Source organism: Pleurodeles waltl, chromosome 8 (genome assembly GCF_031143425.1).
Source record: "Pleurodeles waltl isolate 20211129_DDA chromosome 8, aPleWal1.hap1.20221129, whole genome shotgun sequence".
NCBI classification, from domain to species: domain Eukaryota; kingdom Metazoa; phylum Chordata; class Amphibia; order Caudata; family Salamandridae; genus Pleurodeles; species Pleurodeles waltl.
Genome location: NC_090447.1, coordinates 1195545383 through 1195565483, shown reverse-complemented (window position 1 = coordinate 1195565483; position 20101 = coordinate 1195545383). Strand labels below are relative to the sequence as shown.

At 41.7% G+C, this 20101-nt stretch overlaps 1 protein-coding gene across 1 annotated transcript in view; it reads right to left on the bottom strand.

The window, feature by feature from the left end:
* Positions 1–1150: 1150 nt before the first annotated feature.
* Positions 1151–20101, bottom strand: part of FOXO1 (forkhead box O1) — a 106147-nt gene continuing 87196 nt past the window's right edge. Inside the window, exons 2-3 of the mRNA XM_069205480.1 lie at positions 13179–14521; positions 1151–4274 (exon numbers count right to left, since the gene is read on the bottom strand). Coding sequence (XP_069061581.1) covers positions 13193–14521 — 1329 coding nt within the window. The 3' untranslated portion in view covers positions 1151–4274; positions 13179–13192. The remainder of the gene's footprint in view (positions 4275–13178; positions 14522–20101) is intronic.

Below are 20101 nucleotides of genomic sequence, written 5' to 3'. Positions count from 1 at the left end.
AAGGTTATACAACTCGAGAAAGGATTACCTAATATACCGGGAGGCAACACGGGTAAGATAAACTGTAACAATAAAAAGTGGAGTTTCTTCTTTTGACTATCCAGAACCTTATGATGGGACTTTACTGACCTAGTCCCATACCTACGCTTGTAGTCACGTTATGCTATGAATTTCTCCGTTAAGGTCAAAATGTTGACAAGCCAAGTGGGTAAATTTGCCGTTGACGCCTTGTTTACTTTTGGCTTAGAAATATTAGTATTCTCCTTTTCTCTATATAACTGACTCATTATTTGTGTATAATTGTAACTATGTCCATCACTGTTTCATTTCTACTTCTGCATAAACACACTAAGCACTTCGCTGCTATTCACTTTTTATTAACATTCTTCATGGACTCTGTGATTATCAAATAACATAATGTAATCATGCACAAGTCTTTTTAGTGTTTTTGATATAAGAAAAAAATGAAGTTGGACTACTTTTAAAGTCAGGCCCAAGATAATTTTGGTTTCAATGAATAAGCAAAGATAAAAACACATGTGGCAATATCAGAGAGGTCATCTTAATAACAAGGTACCCATTACAATGAAAAGGGTGTCAGAGTAATCAATGTGTTCTAGTATCAAACTCTATACCATATGGAAATTCTAAACAACAGCCAAAAAGTTTCACATGAACTGGCCCCCCCTCCCTTTGTTTTTTAAACATCTGTCATCAGTGGAAAACTCTTTGGCATGGTCTGGTAACTGTCAGCAGTGGGTGAGGAATTAAGAAGAGACAGCAGACTCATGAGTAATAGCACAGCTCTAGTGTATGTATTTCACTAAAGTTTATCTCCCATTGGCACTGGAACGCAGAAAAGTCAAGAAAGTCTATTCCAAGAGAAGGCCTAATTGTAGAGATGAAGAAATACAATTGTTAGTTCTTCAGCTACACCAGATATAGCTTGGGTACAAACTCCAAAACACGTCAACAAGCTGAACATGCAAAAACATGTATAGTTTCCACCATCTTTTACTTCTTTGCTTTCTGTTCTCTTCCTGAGCAACAAAAGTGTTGTGGTTTCCACTGTCCACATTTGGATGCTAACACATATGATAAATAATCTGATTCTGCAATTTGTAAATCAATAAAAATGGACAGACACCAGTTCATGTACACTTATAGCTTTTTACATTATGAGGAACAAGTGATCTTGTGTCTGTAAATACAATGTCACAAGGGGTTAATAAATTTCTCTTTATGAATATTTATTTGCATGATAAAGAATCTCAGGTAATGAGATATGAAAATCTTTCTCTGGACAAAAATACAAGCAGCAATATTTACATGAAGACATTTTGGTAAAAAGAGATCTGTAATATGATTTTGAAAGGAGGCCGGTTTTAATGCAAGTAAACCTACTTTGGCTTGTATAAGCCAGTTACACTTTATGTGTGAATATCACAAAACACAAGAAAACGTATTTAAATCAGTTATAAATTAGGAAATCTCACAATTGTATCATGAAACACATCTTTAAAAGTATAAAAGTACTGATATTATTCCAGTGATTTAACAAGTGCAATTTTTATGTGATTTTCGAATTGGTCCATTTGTTTCTTTTCCTTTCTCAAAGGGATTTAACATTCACTATTAACACAAGAAGCACTATAGCTCGCTTTAGAACAGAAGTGATTTCAAAGAACTGTCAGTTTACCAAATTAGAGATTTTCCAATAATGCATATATTATGTAAATAAACATTTCTGAAACAATACATCTATTTAAAATATTTTGAATAGCTCAATATTACAATATACTTTACAAATCCATGAACTACATCAAGCAAGTTTAGGTTAAGGATACCTGTACAGTACATTACAACAAAATAATTTACATTAATTATTACTACAAAATATCTACTATGCAGTACTGGAAACAAATAGTGTTGATTTCGCAAATTAATATCGGATTTTAAAGCACTTATACACATCTGGAGTATCTAAGCATCTGATTGTAATGAATAATTTCTGTTTTGGATGTTACTGTACGTAATGGAATGTTTTGAGATGAAATAGACAGTAAAAGGAAAGTTCAATGAAAATGTGTTTGAGGTTATTGCCTGTAGATTTAATAGCACACACCCAAGTGTTTGTACTTTAATAGTATTACTCTAGTTTTATGTGTTGCAAAAAAGCATGTAAAAGAATTTCACAAGAGACTAAAGTTGAACTTTGGCATCTGCAATTAGAGACTAGGCTAATGTAAAAAAGAATGTAAGTAACGAAAGTCAAGCACTGTGAAAACTGGGCCCGCTTTAAATAAATAGGTACATTCTGCTCTAACTGTATCCATTAAATACATTTGTTTATAATAGTAACAGCTCCTATTTCAAATTGGAACCAAGCTTGCACCCCATCACTTTATTCTGGGTTATTTTGAAGTGCAGATTTAAAGAATGAGAAAACCTTTTATAAAACAAATCATTATATAATTACTACTTGATTTCAAACATATACTTCTAGAAAACAAAGTCTAAATAAAACATACAAATTTGTACCACAAGCAAGCAGTTACTGAAAACACAGAACTTTACTGCTTTTGGAGCAAATGCCAATTGGGATGAAACAATAACCTAACATACAAGAATGTTTTATATATTTTTTAGCTGCACATCAATTACTGTAATAAAGAAGCCTGCAACTTTCATAACAAGTATTTACCAAGCCTTATACAAAATCGATAGCACAACTTCTAGAAATTGGTGGTACAATTTCCCTGCATGTGTGTAATGTCATTTACACATTAGAGTCAACTGCCTGCAGAGTTTCCTGTTATAAATAGCTTCTTAAAAAATCAAATAAGTTATTGTGAGAGTCAACATGCCTGATTAAGGTGACAAACTAAGGGTAAATAACTTCATTGGAAAGTATGTGAATCGGCCATATTTCTCAAATCAGTGCTGCTTTTCTGATACGTTTCACTTGAAGCATGTGGGTTTATTTTAGGGTTTAGTTACGTGATATGGATTTGAATATTAATATTTAGAAAAACCTTGAAAATATTTTTTATTTAAAAAAGTGTTCAATTTAAGCAGTGGAAATATTAAAAAGAACAATGGTCATGAAGAGTAGTAGAATATGAAGAGTGTACTGCTTATGGGCTCAAACACTGCAACCGCCAGGAAATAAATACAAACCATGAAGCATCATACAAACATCTATTAATACTTAACACTTTGTGGTATTCATAGTTATTATCGAACTCAGCTACATAATGTTACAAAAGGACAATATGAAAAACAGTTTTCAAAATGTCAAACCGTAAAAACATTTTTATAGCTGTACAGCACTGGTATACCAAAAATAACTGACATTTACTTTCCAATAAAAGGCATTTACTTTTTAAAACGCTGGCTAGGAAAACCTTGCTGAACAACTCCTCTTTGGGAGCATTCTGTACCAGTAAGAAATATTTATACAATTTGTACTAAGTATGTTACAAATATACGCAAACACATTAAGCGCCTGCAGATTATGTGCAGTTGTGTAAGAACTCAAAATGAATAGGTTTCAAAACAAAAAAATAGGATTATAGAAGCCTCTATAAAAGAAATGTAATTCAGCTAAAAAGATTAATTATGGTCCGAAAAATATATATGAAGGCTGGTGGGCTTCTACTCTCACAAAGTATAAACAAAAAAAGAAAGAAAAGAAGAAAAAGACACAACAGCATCATATCAATTTGCCTCCACAAGATATTCCAGTCCGGTAGGTATTTTGAGCCGTTCACAAAATGTCCCATGAAATGGACAACTTTTGCTACTTTAAAAGTCTAAGAAACATTATCACTAGTTATAATAGAACCATTACATGGCCATTACTGCCTCAATCTATCATTTCTATGAATACATGTACTTTATTTAAAGCCAAACTTCCTTTTCATATAATAACGTCACAGCTTCAAAACAGTTCATAAAATGTCTAGGACAAAAAGCTTAAGCTTAAAAACGTTGTATACAAAACCTGAACATGATACTAAATTATATTATAAGATTACATGACGTAGTGAGTTTGGCACTTCATAACAATGGCATTTCCAATAGCACTGTTCACATCTACAGCAGCACATAGCCTAAACACGTGGGCAAACATCCAGCACGATCTTTACTGTCGAGTCTTGCAATCAAGAAAAGGAGCAGATAATGATGAAGATAAAATGGGTGACAAAGAACATCTTTGGGCTTCTTATCGTGATTCCGGTGGATGTAGTCGACGTATTTTCAAGTGCAATCTGTTAAAATGCAATAGAGGATATGTATGATTAGCGAGCCAAATAGTACAATAAAATATTTTTTTCCAAATGACCATGACAATATGTTGCTCTGAAATTTTCATGCAGTCATAACCTTCAAATGTATGCACAACCACTGCCCTCGTGATTTTCAAAACACAACTGAAAACCCATCTCCTCCAATTATATTTTACCCAAGACACTGCAACCAACTTGTCATAGATAACTACAGTATCTCAACCTTTTTAGTACTGTACATACCTCCTGTATAGTGTGGGTTATGTAATAATCTACCATATTGTATTCTTGACCTTAGTAACTATTTATACTACTATTTGTTCATCTTAAACCATCTGTAACTTCCATGTAAAAACATATTTCTCCTGAATAGTGTTCTAACAACTTTGAGTAATGTCTGTTCTATATAAAAAAATATAAAAAAATAAAAATATATATATACTTTAATACTTTTGTTTGACTAAGGGTCTCATTACGACATTGGCAGTCCTAGAGCCACCAGTGCCACTGTAGCGTTCGGACAGTCGCACTCCAGGAGGTCCGACCCCCACATTACGACCCTGGGGGTCAGACTGCCAGGGGATCGCTGTCCCCGCCTGCAACATTGTTCCCGACAGGTTGACAGCTGTAAGCGTCGTGGTCAGCCACAGTGGCGCCGAGTTCAGCGCTGCTGTACTGATCAAAAATCCAGTTTCTGCGAGCCTCTTCATGGTGGTTATGCTACCATGAAACGGCTGTCAGAAACACAGTGCAGGAGCCCCCTGCCCAGAACCCTCAGAATGCGAACTGTCTGCTTTGCAGACAGTTCGCATTACGAGGGTGCTGGTGTGCTAGGGTATTGGCCTTAGCTCCCTTAAGGGAGCCGAGGCCAATGGGGGTGTGCTAGGTTATTGGCCTCGGCTCCCTTAAGCACTGTTCCCGCCGGGCTGACCTGTGGGAACGTCTTAATATGATGTTCCCACCGGTCAGCCTGGTGGGAACATCATAATACGATGCTGGGTGAGGCAGCCGGGTTGACCACCGCCTCATCCCTGCAACTTTGCCGATCAGCTCATCAGACCGCCAAACTCGTAATGAGCCCCTTAGTCTTAAGATTTTAAGAATCATTGTAACATAATTTTCTAAATGTCTCTTTCAAAGGCACTTATTCTAGTCCTGCAATTAACTTGATAGGATTCAAAGTCAAACTGGCTTACTTTCATTCCTGGAAGACGTTTGTGGAATGTTTGATATCTTATTTTTCATACTAGTGTTGCCATATGAAAAAAAAAAAAAAAACTTTCTGCATATTCAGCATATTTGTCAATAAGGCACATCAAGTTCACGCAGACATCCCATCCCCAAACATGTCCCTACTATGTGGATCTGTCAATCTACTTTATCTGCAAGGAAATCAACATTAATGACTCAAATGGCCATTCCTGCATGTATTTACTGCCTTCTGCTGGAAAATAAATCCTTTGTGCCTGCATTCTGCATATAAGATCAATTGGAATTAACACCGGGTAATGCCTTAAGCATTGCAAATAAATATCTGATTCTGACCCCTGTCCCTATGCATGTATACATTTTATTCCTTATAGACCCTAACCATGATCATTTCCGCTTTTTGTCCAAAATAACTGCATGCGCTTATGCCCATTTATATTTAGTTCTAGACAGCCCTTACCCTAAACCTTCCCCCATCAACGTGGGTTACCCAGTTAAGCTTCCCAAGCATTTTACAAGTAAGTGTATTGCCTTGCTTGCAGTTTCTCCTCCTTGTCTAACTGTGAAAAACATTTCTACTGTACATTTATCTTAATGTAATCATCATTACAAAATACAAATTTGCTCCCGGTTTCGACAATGGTCTGCGGTCTTGGGACTTTGGTAACCATTCCATTTATGCTTAAAAGCAAAGGAGAAAAAAGCAACCCATTCCAAATCTCCACCTCTTTTAAATTTTGTATCTTTTTTGATGAAATAAAATACACATTTTATGTCATTTTATGCAATAACATCAGCCTGAGATTCACCCAAATGACAGACTCCTTATGTCAAGCAGAGAAATTACTTCTAAACGTAATGTGGGTGCACAAATTAGTTTGGTGTGTTATTAGGTATCAGATGACAAATGTGGAAAGTTCTCCTGTGTCATTGTTAGGATCATACACTATCATATCTTGAGATAATATATAACTCAATTCTAGGTAGGCAATTTTCACCCATTTTCAGTCAGCCACAAAAAATCAATTTATTGGAGGTCTTTGCAGAATACGTCAAATATGATAAAAATAAGTATTTCACTAACACTGTTTAAGGACCATAAACACCTTCAAAAACAGACCTAAAGTGCCCCAGCCTCTCTTGGCGCGCTGGATAAAGAATGTTGTCAAGGTTCCATGGATATGTGACTGATGCCAGTTAAACACAGAGAAAAACTTCCATTGAACATTGGCAGGGGTGTGTGGTTAAAGGAGTGTGTAGATTGGTACACACTAAAGGGGAGAGAAAGTAATGCGGTCCACTGTACATCCTGCCATATGTATAACCAGATAAACTAAAAATATAATTAACGGTCCAGTGATATCTTAATTGTAAATGTTGCAAATATATGTAGCAAAGGAAGTTGTCATCCGCTAACCCTGTATGGTATGCCTACTTAAAGGATGTAAAACCTTCACCCACTTTGGTGGCATGCTTCATCACTGGGTCTGCTCCTCATCCAGAAGATGATTCATCTGGACATGCTTCAATGCAAGTGCACATTGAAGATTTTTCAGCAAGGGAAAGGATAAAATTACTTGGGTGCCAATTATCAGAGCTCTACTGGGATAGCTCACTATAACGCTCAGATTGGGATTACACACAACTATAGCTGGCCTACACATCCCTTTATCAACATGTTTCAGCGTATTTGAGGAGTCCAAAGGTATCTGAAGCCTCCTCCAGGACCATTCAATCCCTAGAGGGCCTACCCCTACACTGACAATAATAAGTATCCCATTTAGAGAATAAGGTGTGAGATGGAAATCATGGAGGGTAGATTGAAATAAGAGAACGTGTTTTATTCTTGTGGTTAACATTAAATGGTTAGGATTTATCAACCTATATGCTAAGTGGCATAGACCACACACAGGGAGCACTACTGTACCCCTCTGTGGTCAAACATTCGTCAAGAGCAGGAACAAGGTATTTTGCTCCAGGAGACTCATCTTCTTGCTGTGTTCCAAAAACCTTTGTGGCTAAATGAACAAGGTATTTACCTTCTGTAATGCTCTTTCTGGGGGATACTCTATCTTACTGCAGATTCCCCACCTTAGAATATCCATCAGCCACCAGTAGGAATCCAGAGAATTCTGTAAATGTGCTCCCACACACCAACAGATGGCGCTGTGCAGCTCCATGCTAACTCCATACCACCCCGGAAGTGAAGGAGCAGAGCAGCATATAAGCGCCACCCACGCAAGCAGACGTCAGATTTTTGTCTTTTTTCTTACCACACCCTCAGACATGAAGCATGAAAAATTGTTTTTAACAGTGTGCTGAAAACTAACTTGGGACCCCTTAAGATGTTAGAAGATGCCACTCCACAGAACAGAGAGACAGGAGGGCAGTAAGAATTCTGCAAATATACATGGTAGCTACACCTGAAATAGAGTTACCTAAAGTAAGTAACTTGATATTCTGCTGAAAACCTTTAACAGCATATTCCTCACCTTCCCAGCTGGACCTGGCTTTAAAGGCAGCAATATTTTGAGAACGTTTGCAGTGATGCCCAGAGGTACCCCTCACGCAAATGTACTGGTGGAATGGACTCTCAGACCTTCCAGGGGCTGAGTACGTAGCAGATCTTAATGCAGAGAACTAGCCACCTTGACAGGGTCCTCTTCAGGACACCCTTCCCTCTTTTGGATCGGGATAACCACAAAAAAGTTGATTCTTTACATGATAGTTCATGGTATGATCAATGTAAAACCTTAAACCTCTTAAGTTCCAAATAATGGAGCCTTTCCTCCTCTCTCAAGGGGTGAAGGGAAGCAAAGAATGCTGGTACAGTCAGTGACTGCCCTACCTGAAAAGGAGTTACAACTTTCAATAAGAAGGGCGTCTGAGTCCTCAGTACAAATTTGACAGGAAAGAAGGCGGTGTAGGGAAGTTGCTCTGAAAATGGCTGTGAATCACTCTGCAACAAGCTGTTTTAAAGGCAGTGAGGATGACAGTCTATAAGGTCAGGAGATGGAGCAAGCAATTATGCATAAGTTCAAAATGCATACACATGAGAAATGTGAAGACCAAGTTTCAGTCCCATTGTGGCATCTCAAATTCTTTGGTGGTTACATGTGGTCAAACAAACAAGTTACTTACCCTCGGGAAAAGCCCTTTTTGGAGGACACTCTATTTAACCGCAGATTCCTAACCTCTTGAAAACCCTATGGCGCAGACTGGATCTGGAGATTTTCATAGCAGTGTTGCTGCATGCCACTAGGTGTCGCCATGCTGCTCCGCGTTGACTTCATTCTGCCCACAGAAGTGAGGGAACAGAACTGCATACAAGCATCCCATCAGTGCGTCAATGTCAGTTTTTTGCTTTACTCTTTTTGCGCCATCAAACGTGCAGCACAAAAGAATCAGAAGTACTAGTGTTCAGATTACTAATATGGAACTCTTTAATGGTAAACAGAGACAGTCACAGAATGGTAAGATGGGAGGGCAGTGAGAAATTTGTGGCTACGTGGAGTATCCACCAGAAAGAGCCTTACAAATGTTCTTCTGATGGATGCTTTTAACCACATAGTCCTTACTTTTAGAATTGATATGAAAGCAGTTCCTCTGAAAGGTGGAGGGTCTATGGAGTGGGCTCAGACCAAAAAGTCCTTCAGGGCCGAATGCGTAAAATGACCTTCCTGTTGGACCGGACTGTCAAGGCAGTACTGTTTCATGAACAGGCATTGATGAACATGTCAAGAACAGGCACTCCTTGTACCAATGGAGTGGTAGCAGCATGTGCTATGGTGGAATGAGCCCTCAGTCCTTCTGAGGGCTGCTTCTTGACTCAATGCAGAGAACATGACAAAGTCCTTTCCTGTGTTACCTTAACTTTCTTTGCCCCTGGGAACCCCACAAACAGCAGAACATCTATAATTTTGGGGTCCATCTGATGGAGTTTCTCATTTTGTGTTGAGGGGTGATGCAGAGTAATCAACGTTGGGAGGGTGATAGAATGCCCACCATGAAAAGGAGTTGCAACTATTTGCAAAAGGCCCAACTCAACATCAATTTATCTGGAAAAAGGTGGTGTAGGGCAGCTGTATTGAGAGAGCCTGAAGTTCATTCATTCAACAAGTTGAAGTGATCGCAACGAGGAAGACAGTTTAGAAACTCAGAAGTCACAACAAGCAGCTGTGCATTGGCTGAAAATTGGTGCAAATGAGGAACATCTAAACTAAATTAAGATCTCACTGTCAACCTCTCATGGCTTGGGAGGGAACACATGTCAAACAGTAATAAACCATATCATAACAGGTGATTTTAAGGAGGGCAGGAAGTCTGGCAAATGCAAAAAGGCCAAAAGGGACAAATAACCTTTATTGGCATCCATTAAAAGCCTAAGGGCTGAAGACAAAAACAATAAAACGTCCAACAGATTGGATTGCATGTGGTCGGTGCTGCAGACTTCATTCCATGCCACGAATTTGTCTCAGCAGTCAGTGTAAATGGATTGTGTAGAGGGCGTCTGACTGCTCATTTCACTCAGTTTAACCATCTCATCAATGATAGTTAATGAGAGTTCTTTGGCTTATGTGGTGGGCAATGACAGAGTATAATTCTTGAATGAACACAAAAAGGTAATAAATGCATTACTTGCCCGGGAATATAATAGCACCTTAGAGAAAATGTATTTGGGCATGGCTCCTAAATACACCTGAAATTATTTCCCATTTTAAATATTCATCTTTTGCACTTAATAAGCTTATGGTGGTGGATAATGTCCTGTATTTTTATCTTCTCTATTACAGCCTGTCTTATTGTTTGGAAATTAAATGTGGTGTGACGTGACTGGGCAAGGAGAAAGATTTAGAGGCAAATCGCTCCATTACTTCTTAGCCTGTCTGACCTTCGAATCACCATTACTGAGGCAGAACCTAAGTAGCAGCCAGGTGGGGAGGACCATCCCTGCTGAAGTTAGTGAACCACCATGAGATAAAGACAGGCAAGAGTACTGGTGCAAGCTTGCTCGGGTGGTGGGCACCATCTTCGTGGAAGAGTCAGAGTCCTGTGGGGCATGGGCATTATGGTGCAGTATTGGTGATGCCATGGGGACCAACAGGAGAGCGCCAAAGACACTGAGCTTGTGATCGATAGACCGCACTGAGTTGGTGAGAAATGGAAGGCCTCACTGATTGTGGGCTGCTGATGAGGTAGAAGGTGCCTCAGAAGCCTGTTGCTTGGGCCACCGGGGAGGTGGCAGTCTTGAGCTCTGGAAGACTCACTAGCAAGGCAAAATATAGAGGTGCTGGACCTCTCCTTGGAGGATCAATGCCATCTGGAGAGTCACATACCAACTCCTCAGGGCATGAGTACAACTTCAACCCGAGTTCCCGCAGCAGCTCTTCTGGTCTGCAGGAGTGTGGCTAGCCCCTGCAGGGAAAAGGAGGCAGGAACTTGGGCTGAGGCATCCAAAGGGGCACCTGATAAACCTCTCATGAACACATGATAAACACCTCAGGTAACCATGTGCATCAGCAACAGGGGACCCTATTGCGCTGTAGCAGGCAGGCTCACCATGCTTTGCCCAGGCACACATGGAGAAGGGACCCAAGGGGTGAAGGGGTAGTCAGTGAGGGATGTGCAGGAAATACCACGCACCCACCAGGCACTGACTGGTCCTAACACCAGCAGAGTTTCAGTGACCCACACCTCACATGGGCAAACTTCCATGCTCAAGAGGAAGGGGCAAGAAAATCAGTCAACAATTGTGGCCTCTGGAGGTGGTGGGATGGCGGGGTATGCCTCCTTGTGTCACACATAACTACGTAGACACTTTTATAAAAGAAATTAAGACAGAGTTTGGTTCGGTTTAAAAAAGACAAGCTTGCAGGAACTGCATAGAAAAGTATTAAAGTAACAAAAAACAATCACAAATAGCTTTTACCAATTAAAAAATACCTGATAAAAGGCTTGGTGGTAAAAAATTACTGGCTTGAAGCAAGGGTACCCTTTGACATCCTTAATGCAAAAGACAAAGTTTATGGAGAATCTCTTGTAACAGGATCATTTTCTACAAATAACCTCTAAGAAAGTAAAGGCCTTTCAGAAAAGTAATGGTATTGAGCATAAAGACATGTTTGAAAGGCCCATGAAATAACTTAGCATACAATATTTGACTGAGGTAATTCAACAGGCCAAAGACGTTAGGGATAGTGGTACCACAAATGATTTTAACACAGGCCACCTAACAGTTAGTTCTTTTTGGATCTTTGTATGTTCACACTCACAATACATGCCATTTGTCTAAGTTGGTTAAGAGCCAAAAGATGTAGGTAAGGAAGCTTTGATTAAAAAAAATTAAAAAAAGAGTGAAAGGACTACAGAGATTACCAGAGCGTCACTAAATCAGAACACATGTTCAAATCAGCAACTGTGTAAAACTCGATTTACTCAGGTGTGTCAGGTAAGGAGTTTCATGTTACTCAGCGTCTGATAACTGAGTGTCCAAAGCATGGTGTGAAGATAGGTTTGGCCTTATCATGACACAATACAGGCCGTTCACCTGGCAAACAGTCAAATTAAGGTGCCGTATGCACATGCGATCAGTTGAGAAGTTCGGAACTGAAAGCATGTCCTACAGACAGATTAACACAGAAATGCATAGTAATGGCTCATAAACGCAGTGCTTCTGGTGCAGGTGGCTCCTATGCTCATTGACGAAGGCACGCCCTCCAGGGCCGAGGAGGCCACGTGCAGAGAAATAAAGAGAGGGTAGTGAGTCACTGCTCCGTGTGGCTCTGTCTGCAGGGCATGTGCACAGTCACAGTTTGCGACAGACTCTATTGGCTGCAAACAGTGCAATTTGCAATTTCTCTTTTAACCTACAGAGGCGCAGGCTGGACCCGGGATCCTTTCCCAACAGTCCCAAATGGGAACTGAAATATGTTGCAGATTTGTTTGTCATCCGCTCATGAAGTAATTGTTGGAGACAATGTTTTCACCAAAAGAGCTAAGGAAGCCGGGCTAATGAGAGGAGCTTGAATACCTTAAGACCTAGGAGTGTAAGACCAAGACAGCCGGTGTACCAAGAGAACTACAAAACTAAACAGGCCTTTTCTAGTTATTGTGTAGTCCAGGTTTTTGAGAGGTGGAAGATGGATTCTGTGATGCTTGATGTGTATATAGCTCAGTGCTGCAGGACAGGGTGAGTGAACACAATTCTGTGTCATTTCTAATTGTGTTACATAAAGACATGATTCAAAGCTCCAGTTTTCCAATAAATGGATTAAGGAAAGAAACGTGATAGAGTTGTAATGGGGGATTGTATCTTGGAAATTTGTATAAGATTTCCAAATTACTCTAGTCGTTAACTTACTCGTCTGTTTAATATCACAAATCAAAATGATAGTAATATTCATAACTTTGACATTTTGCCCGAGAACTAGACCTTTAGGTACAGAATGTATCCCTGGACAATTTTACTTGGGTAACTTTTTTTGGAGAAACAAATGATACATTTCTGGTTTCTAATACTACACAGTACAATCTTTGTTGGGAAGAATAACAACTTGGCAGTGGTCAATAGTCAACAATCTGCTCATTCTTTATGTTAATTACTTAAGCTTTAAGTGGTGACTCTGGTACGGTTTCAAGCTCTTCAAGTTCAACAAAGAGTATCAGATAAAAACTTACCTATTCAGCCACATCTAACCTGACACCCAACTATGTGTTGTTGTCTTTACACTGTGAGGAAAACTTTGGTGGGGCAAAACGGTGTCAAAGTTAAAATCTGTTTCTCCATCCATGAGGTCATTACGAATAATTGATTCCATGTCACAATCCAAGCGTTCTATTAACATGTCATCCAAGTCACTGGGAAGTTTTTCCTGGTGAACAGAAACAATGCCCACTCTCCCAAATCCATTACAGCTGTTGACAGTAGGGTAAGGATTCACAGTAGTCATGTGAATTGAATGAGGCACTTGTATTGACGTTTTAACTGTTGACAGTCGATTTAAACCTGCACTATGTGTCAGTGTATTTAATGTATGCGACAAAGCTTGGGAATTGACTGCAGATTGTTGGCCATGTGCTTGGTGTGAGTGAATACTTAGGTTCATCTTGCTGTGAGATGGACGGTTTCCATATGTTGACAATGTAGAATTAGTTACCATCAATACATTTGGAGACTGCACTCTGCCATTTGGCTGTGAAACAGTAGAATCTACTGATGGCAATATATCACTGTGGGGAGGTGAATCAGATGTAAGCAGTTCTTTAAGGAGTCCTGCTGGACAATTAAATTGACTGAGTGATGCATAACTTGATTTACTGTCCTGAAGACTTTGTATAGGAATCTGAGAAAGAGAGTTCATGGAGACTGAACCGTAAGGAAATTTTCTGTAGTCTGGATTGGTTGATCCCATACTTGTATTTGGTGATGTATATGAATAACCAACTGTCTGTTGCATCAGTGATGCAGATGAAGATTGGGTTGAAACAGTCAATGATGTGTTGGGTGACAAAAGGTTGAGATTATCCAAAAGATTATCCATATTCTCTGAACTCCTCATTTCCGAAAGGCTGGGTAATGTAGATGACATTTTGGCCGATGAGGTAGGATACACCAAAGAGTGCACATCTCCTTCCCCCAAATCATCTTGTTCAGGCATGATTGGGGAAAGCCTGCCACTAAGTGTACTAGCATTTGAACTAGTACGTGGTCGAAATGTGCTCCATGCATCAAAGTCATCATTGCTCTGAGAACTAGGACTTCCAGGCCACTTTGAAAACTGAGAGCCCGGGCTGTCGCTATTACCTTCCTGGCTAGCCTGAAGAGCTGCTTTTTTCTTAGCAGCCCTGCCTCTGCTTTTTGCAAACTTGCTATTATTATCCATTGAGGCAGCTCTTCTTCTGGGGGATTTTCCACTTTTTCCACCTTCTGGGTTAAGCATCCACCAAGAACTTTTGCCAGTTCCTTCATTCTGAACTCTGATAAACTTGCTGTGCAGAGACAAATTATGTCGAATTGAATTCTAAAAATAAAAAAAAATAAAAAAAATATCAAAGTTAACAATGATAAACAGTGAGAATAACTCTCTATAAACATATGGAATTCACCACATACAAAAGTCAACGGTAAGAACATTGTATAGCAAATGTAGAAAGCACGTTATTCATCAAGAAATACTGGATTGCAGGGACACTTTGAAAGCAAGGCCGTAGCAAACTACTTAGCGGCTTGAGTGCACTAAACTAAGATATATTAAATGAAAATGTAATTTTAACATTGACGGTGTAAACATTACAACCCTCTACTACGTACATCACAGAAGAGTTCCAAAGGACACAGTTGTTTAACCGGTTCTGTGCCCTGGACGAGGTGACCTCGTCCAGGGCTACAGTTCCCGTGTACCTTGGACGAGGTCACCTCGTCCAAGGCACACAGGAACTTGGGGGAGCGCTAGAGCGCCCCCCCTGTGCACCCCCCTCCCCTCCAAGGCGGGGATGGAAGGGGAAGACCTTCCCCTTCCACCCCCAACCCCCCTCACCCCCCCTGTGACGTCAGCGCGCGCGCTGATTTGTCACAGGGGCCTCCCCCATCGCGCTGGAAGCTCTGTTTCCAGCGCGATTGAAAGAGAAATGCAAAGCATTTCTCTTTCAATCACTGGGGGTGGCCCGGAGGGGCTTCAAAGGGAAGGAAATGTATTTCCTTCCCTTTGAAGTCTCTCCCAGGGTTTCAAAAGCCGGATTGCTTTTAAAACCCCACTATACACCAGGGATTTTTTTTTTCTTTTAGAAAGTGACTTAAGGGAGCGACCCCTTGGGCAAGGGTCACTCCCAGGGGGGGGCATTTTTCAGGAAGGCAGAAACCTCTAGGCACCAGGGATCATTTTTTTTTTTTTTTTTTTTTGGTGGGGAGCGACCCCTTAGGCAAGGGTCGCTCCCCTAGGGGGCAAATTATAATTAGGCCATTTCTGCCCCCGTTAGGGGCAGATTGGCCTATTTTGATGAGGCCAATCTGCCCCCAAGGGGGTGCAGAAACCACTAGACACCGGGGAGTTTTTTCTTTGCGTGAATTTCACGCAAGGGGAGCGACCCCTTAGGCAAGGGTCGCTCCCTGGGGGGGTGGGGTGAATTATTTTAGGCCTGGGGCAGAAACCTCTAGGCGCCAGGGCAAATTTTTTTTTTGTTTGTTTGTTTTTTTAGAGATGGGGAGCGACCCATCAGGCAAGGGTCGCTCCCCTGGGGGGCAAATTGTATTTAGACCATTTCTGCCCCCTTTGGGGGCAGATTGGTCGATTTTAGGTCAATCTGCCCCCAAGGGGGCAGAAACCACTAGGCACCGGAGATTTGTTTTTTGGCGCCAATGTCACGCAGGGGGAGCGACCCCGTAGCCAAGGGTCGCTCCCGGGAAAGGGGGGTTTGGGGGGGGTGGGGGGTCAAATTTATTTTAGGTCATTTCTGCCCCCCCCCCCCCGGGGCCGGCTGAGCTAGAGGCCAAAATCCACAGATAGGCACTTTGCAAAAAACACCTCTGTTTTCTGTGAAAAAATATGTTGTGTCCACGTTGTGTTTTGGGCCATTTCCTTTTGTGGGCGCTAGGCCTACCCACAGAAGTGAGGTACCATTTTTATCGAGAGACTTAGGGGAACGCTGGGTGGAAGGAAATTTGTGGCTCCTCTCAGATTCCAGAACTTTCTGTCACCGAAATGAGAGGAAAAAGTGTTTTTTTGGCCAAATTTTGACGTTTGCAAAGGATTCTGGGTAACATAACCTGGTCAGAGCCCCGCAAGTCACCCCATCTTGGATTCCCCTGGGTTACTAGTTTTCAAAAATGCGCTGGTTTGCTAGGTTTCCCCAGGTGCCGGCTGAGCTACAGGCCAAAATCCACAGGTAGGCACTGTTTTCTATGAAAAAATGTGATGTGTCCACGTTGTGTTTTGGGCCATTTCCTTTCGTGGGCGCTAGTCCTACCCACACAAGTGAGGTATCATTTTTATCAGGAGACTTGGGGGAACGCTGGGTGGAAGGGAATTTGTGGCTCCTCTCAGATTCCAGAACTTTCTGCCACAGAAATGTGAGGAACATGTGTTTTTTTAGCCAAATTTTGAGGTTTGCAAAGGATTCTGGGTAACAGAACCTGGTCAGAGCCCCACAAGTCACCCCATCTTGGATTCCCCTAGGTCTCTTGTTTTAAAAAATGCAGAGGTTTGGTAGGTTCCCCCAGGTGCCGGCTGAGCTAGAGGCGCAAATCTACAAGTAGGCACTTTGCAAAAAACACCTCTGTTTTCTTTTTAAAAAATGGGATGTGTCCACGTTGCGTTTTGGGGCGTTTCCTGTCGCGGGCGCTAGGCCTACCCACACAAGTGAGGTATCATTTTTATCGGGAGACTTGGGGGAACATAGATTAGCAAAACAAGTGTTATTGCCCCTTGTCTTTCTCTACATTTTTTCCTTCCAAATATAGGAGAGTGTGTAAAAAAGACATCTATTTGAGAAATGTCCTGTAATTCACATGCTAGTAGGGTCACCCCGGAATTCAGAGATGTGCAAATAACCACTGCTCCTCAACACCTTATCTTGTGCCCTTTTTGGAAATACAAAGGTTTTCTTGATAGCTATTTTTCACTCTTTATATTTCAGCAAATGAATTGCTGTATACCCGGTATAGAATGAAAACGCACTGCAGGGTGCAGCTCATTTATTGGCTCTGGGTACCTAGGGTTCTTGATGAACCTACAAGCCCTATATATCCCCGCAACCAGAGGTGTCCAGCAGACGTAACGGTATATTGCTTTCGATAATCTGACATTGCAGGGAAAAGTTACAGAGTAAAACGTAGAGAAAAATTTATGTTTTTTTCACCTCAATTTCAATATTTTTCTTTTTCAGTTGTTATTTTCTGTAGGAAACCCTTGTAGGATCTACACAAATGACCCCTTGCTGAATTCAGAATTTTGTCTAATTTTCGGAAATGTTTAGGTTTCTGGCATCCAGCATTGGTTTCATGCCCATTTCTGTCACTGACTGGAAGGAAGCTGAAAGCACCAAAAATTGCAAAAATGGGGTATGTCCCAGTAAAATGCCAAAATTGTGATGATAAATTGGGTTTTCTGATTCAAGTCTGCCTGTTCCTGAAAGCTGGGAAGCTGCTGAGTTTAGCACCGCAAACCCTTTGTTGATGCCATTTTCAGGGGAAAAACCACAAGCCTTCTTCTGCAGCCACTTTTTCCAATTTTTTTGAAAAAAAACGAAATTTTCACTGTATTTTGGCTAATTTCTTGGCCTCCTTCAGGGGAACCCACAAAGTCTGGGTACCTCTAGAATCCCTAGGATGTTGGAAAAAAAGGACGCAAATTTGGCTTGGTTAGCTTATGTGGACAAAAAGTTATGAGGGCCTAAGCGCGAACTGCCCCAAATAGGCAAAAAAAAGGCCTGGCACAGGAGGGGGAAAGGCCTGGCAGCGAAGGGGTTAAAAGTATGATTAGGTATCATAATTACACTTTGCCTTGTACAAACTAACACCTCAAATGAAAAATATTCTAAAATGATGTATGCTCGCAAACAAGCCACTGCATAGGTTATTACAGCACTGGTCTTCTAGCTTTCACACTTCAATACCAGGTTCTGTGTGGCTTGGCGAGTCTCTCGGTTACAGGTCACACGGAACAAAACTGACAGGGGTTCAAGCATCACTAAGGACATGCATGCAACTGAGCATGTAATGGCTGGTGCACACACATCAGATCCAAAACACAGTTCTGAGTACGTTGTTGGTCATTTGAGACCCGAACGAGCACTGAAAGGCAGTGATGCGGTGTCTACAGTATGTAACACCTACTTTGTCATCTGTCCCTTTGCTTACAAAACAGTTTTGAGTACACCTTGCTAGGGGAAGCAAGCAGTTCATCACAGTTTCTTTTCGTACTGATTTAAGCAGAACGCTACTTGTCGAGCTGTGCCTATTTATGTCAGCTATTCCGAGATATAAAAGACCCAGAAGAACACTTACGTAGCCTGGCATTTGGACAGACACGATTCTGCATGAGGGAGACTTAAAGAAAACATAGGGGGTCATTACAACATTGGCCGCCAATGCGGCCGCACTCCTGCGGTGCCCATTTGGACATCCCCGCTGGGCCGGCGGGCGGAAACCAAGTTTCCGCCCGCCGGCCCAGCGGGGATGTGGGCAGCAACATGGGAGCCGGCACCAAATGGAGCTGGCGGTGTTGCGGCCGTGCGACGGGTGCAGTTGCACCCGTCGCGCTTTGCACGGTCTGCATAGCAGACCGTGAAAAGCCGCATGAGGCCCTGTCAGGGGGCCCCACGACTCCCCGTACCGCCAGCCTTTTCCTGGCGGTTCAGACCGCCAGAAAAAAGGCTGGCGGTTGGGGACTCGTAATCCCCTGGGCAGCGCTGCTAGCAGCGCTGCCCTGGCGGATTACAACCGAGGGGCCATTGTGGCAGAAAACCGCCGGCCCCGGCGGTGCGACCGCGGCGCTACCGCCGCGGTCGTAATATGCCAGGAAGCACCGCCAGCCTGTTGGCGGTGCTTCCGTCGAAACAGCCCTGGCGGTCTTGGACCGCCAGAGTTGTAATGACCCCCATAGTATTTTGGCAAATTTAGGAAAGTTTATTTTCTGCACCGTCTCCAGGCCTGCCTCGAAGGCAAAGCAGCACAGCCACTCAGCGACTGGTTTCTTAATGAGAAAATATATGGTTCTGCTGCTTCCCCCACAATCCTATTGCCCCAGAGAAAGCCAAATGAGGCCTCCGTACATTTCTTTTTTACAAATAAATATTAGAAGGAGCCATTGTTTACATGTAGGAGGATCCCAGAACCCATTTGCACAACGCATGCCAAATATGTCAACACTCCGATAAACAAAGATACAAATAAAAAGGGAACAAAGATCCCTGCTCAACTGAACTTTACAAACAGGGATAAACAAAAAAAACAAAAAAAACACAAAATAAAAAAATAAAAATGACAATTCTCACACAAAAAGGATGAGTTGCCATCTGCAGAGGCTCAAGACAGCCCAATCAGCGAAAAGGTCCAACCCTTGACTTACATGAAACACGCCAAAGTTTTTGATTAACCCCTTCAATTCCTGTAAGAAATGTAGAGTCTGTATGCAAAGCGGCATCCAGGAAGGAGAGTCATATGCACTGCCCCATGTGTCCTTCTAACCCTAGTCTGTGTGTGCCTGAATGTTTTAGATTGTACCACACACAACTGAGTTTTTGGGAGCAAATATGAGTGTAAAAGTGAACTGACTGGTCTGTACTGTTTTATATTTGTTGTTCAGTTTCACGGTTAGTATTAGTGTGATGTATTTAGTTAGAGCTGTTGTGTTTGTAGTTACAGTTTTGTATTTTTTCCAACTGGTTTGTGTTTTCTTTTTTTGTTAAAAAAATGTGATCAGTGTGCAGGAACTGGCTGGCGGTGTGTGTGGACTGGCGCTTGGCTGGCGGCGTGTCTGAACTGGCATTAGGCTGGTGGTGTGCATGGACTGGCATTTAGCTGGTGATGTGCAGGGACTGGCATTTGGCTGGCGGTGTGTGAGAACTGGCGCTTGTCTGGCAGTGTGTATGAGCTGGCATTTGGC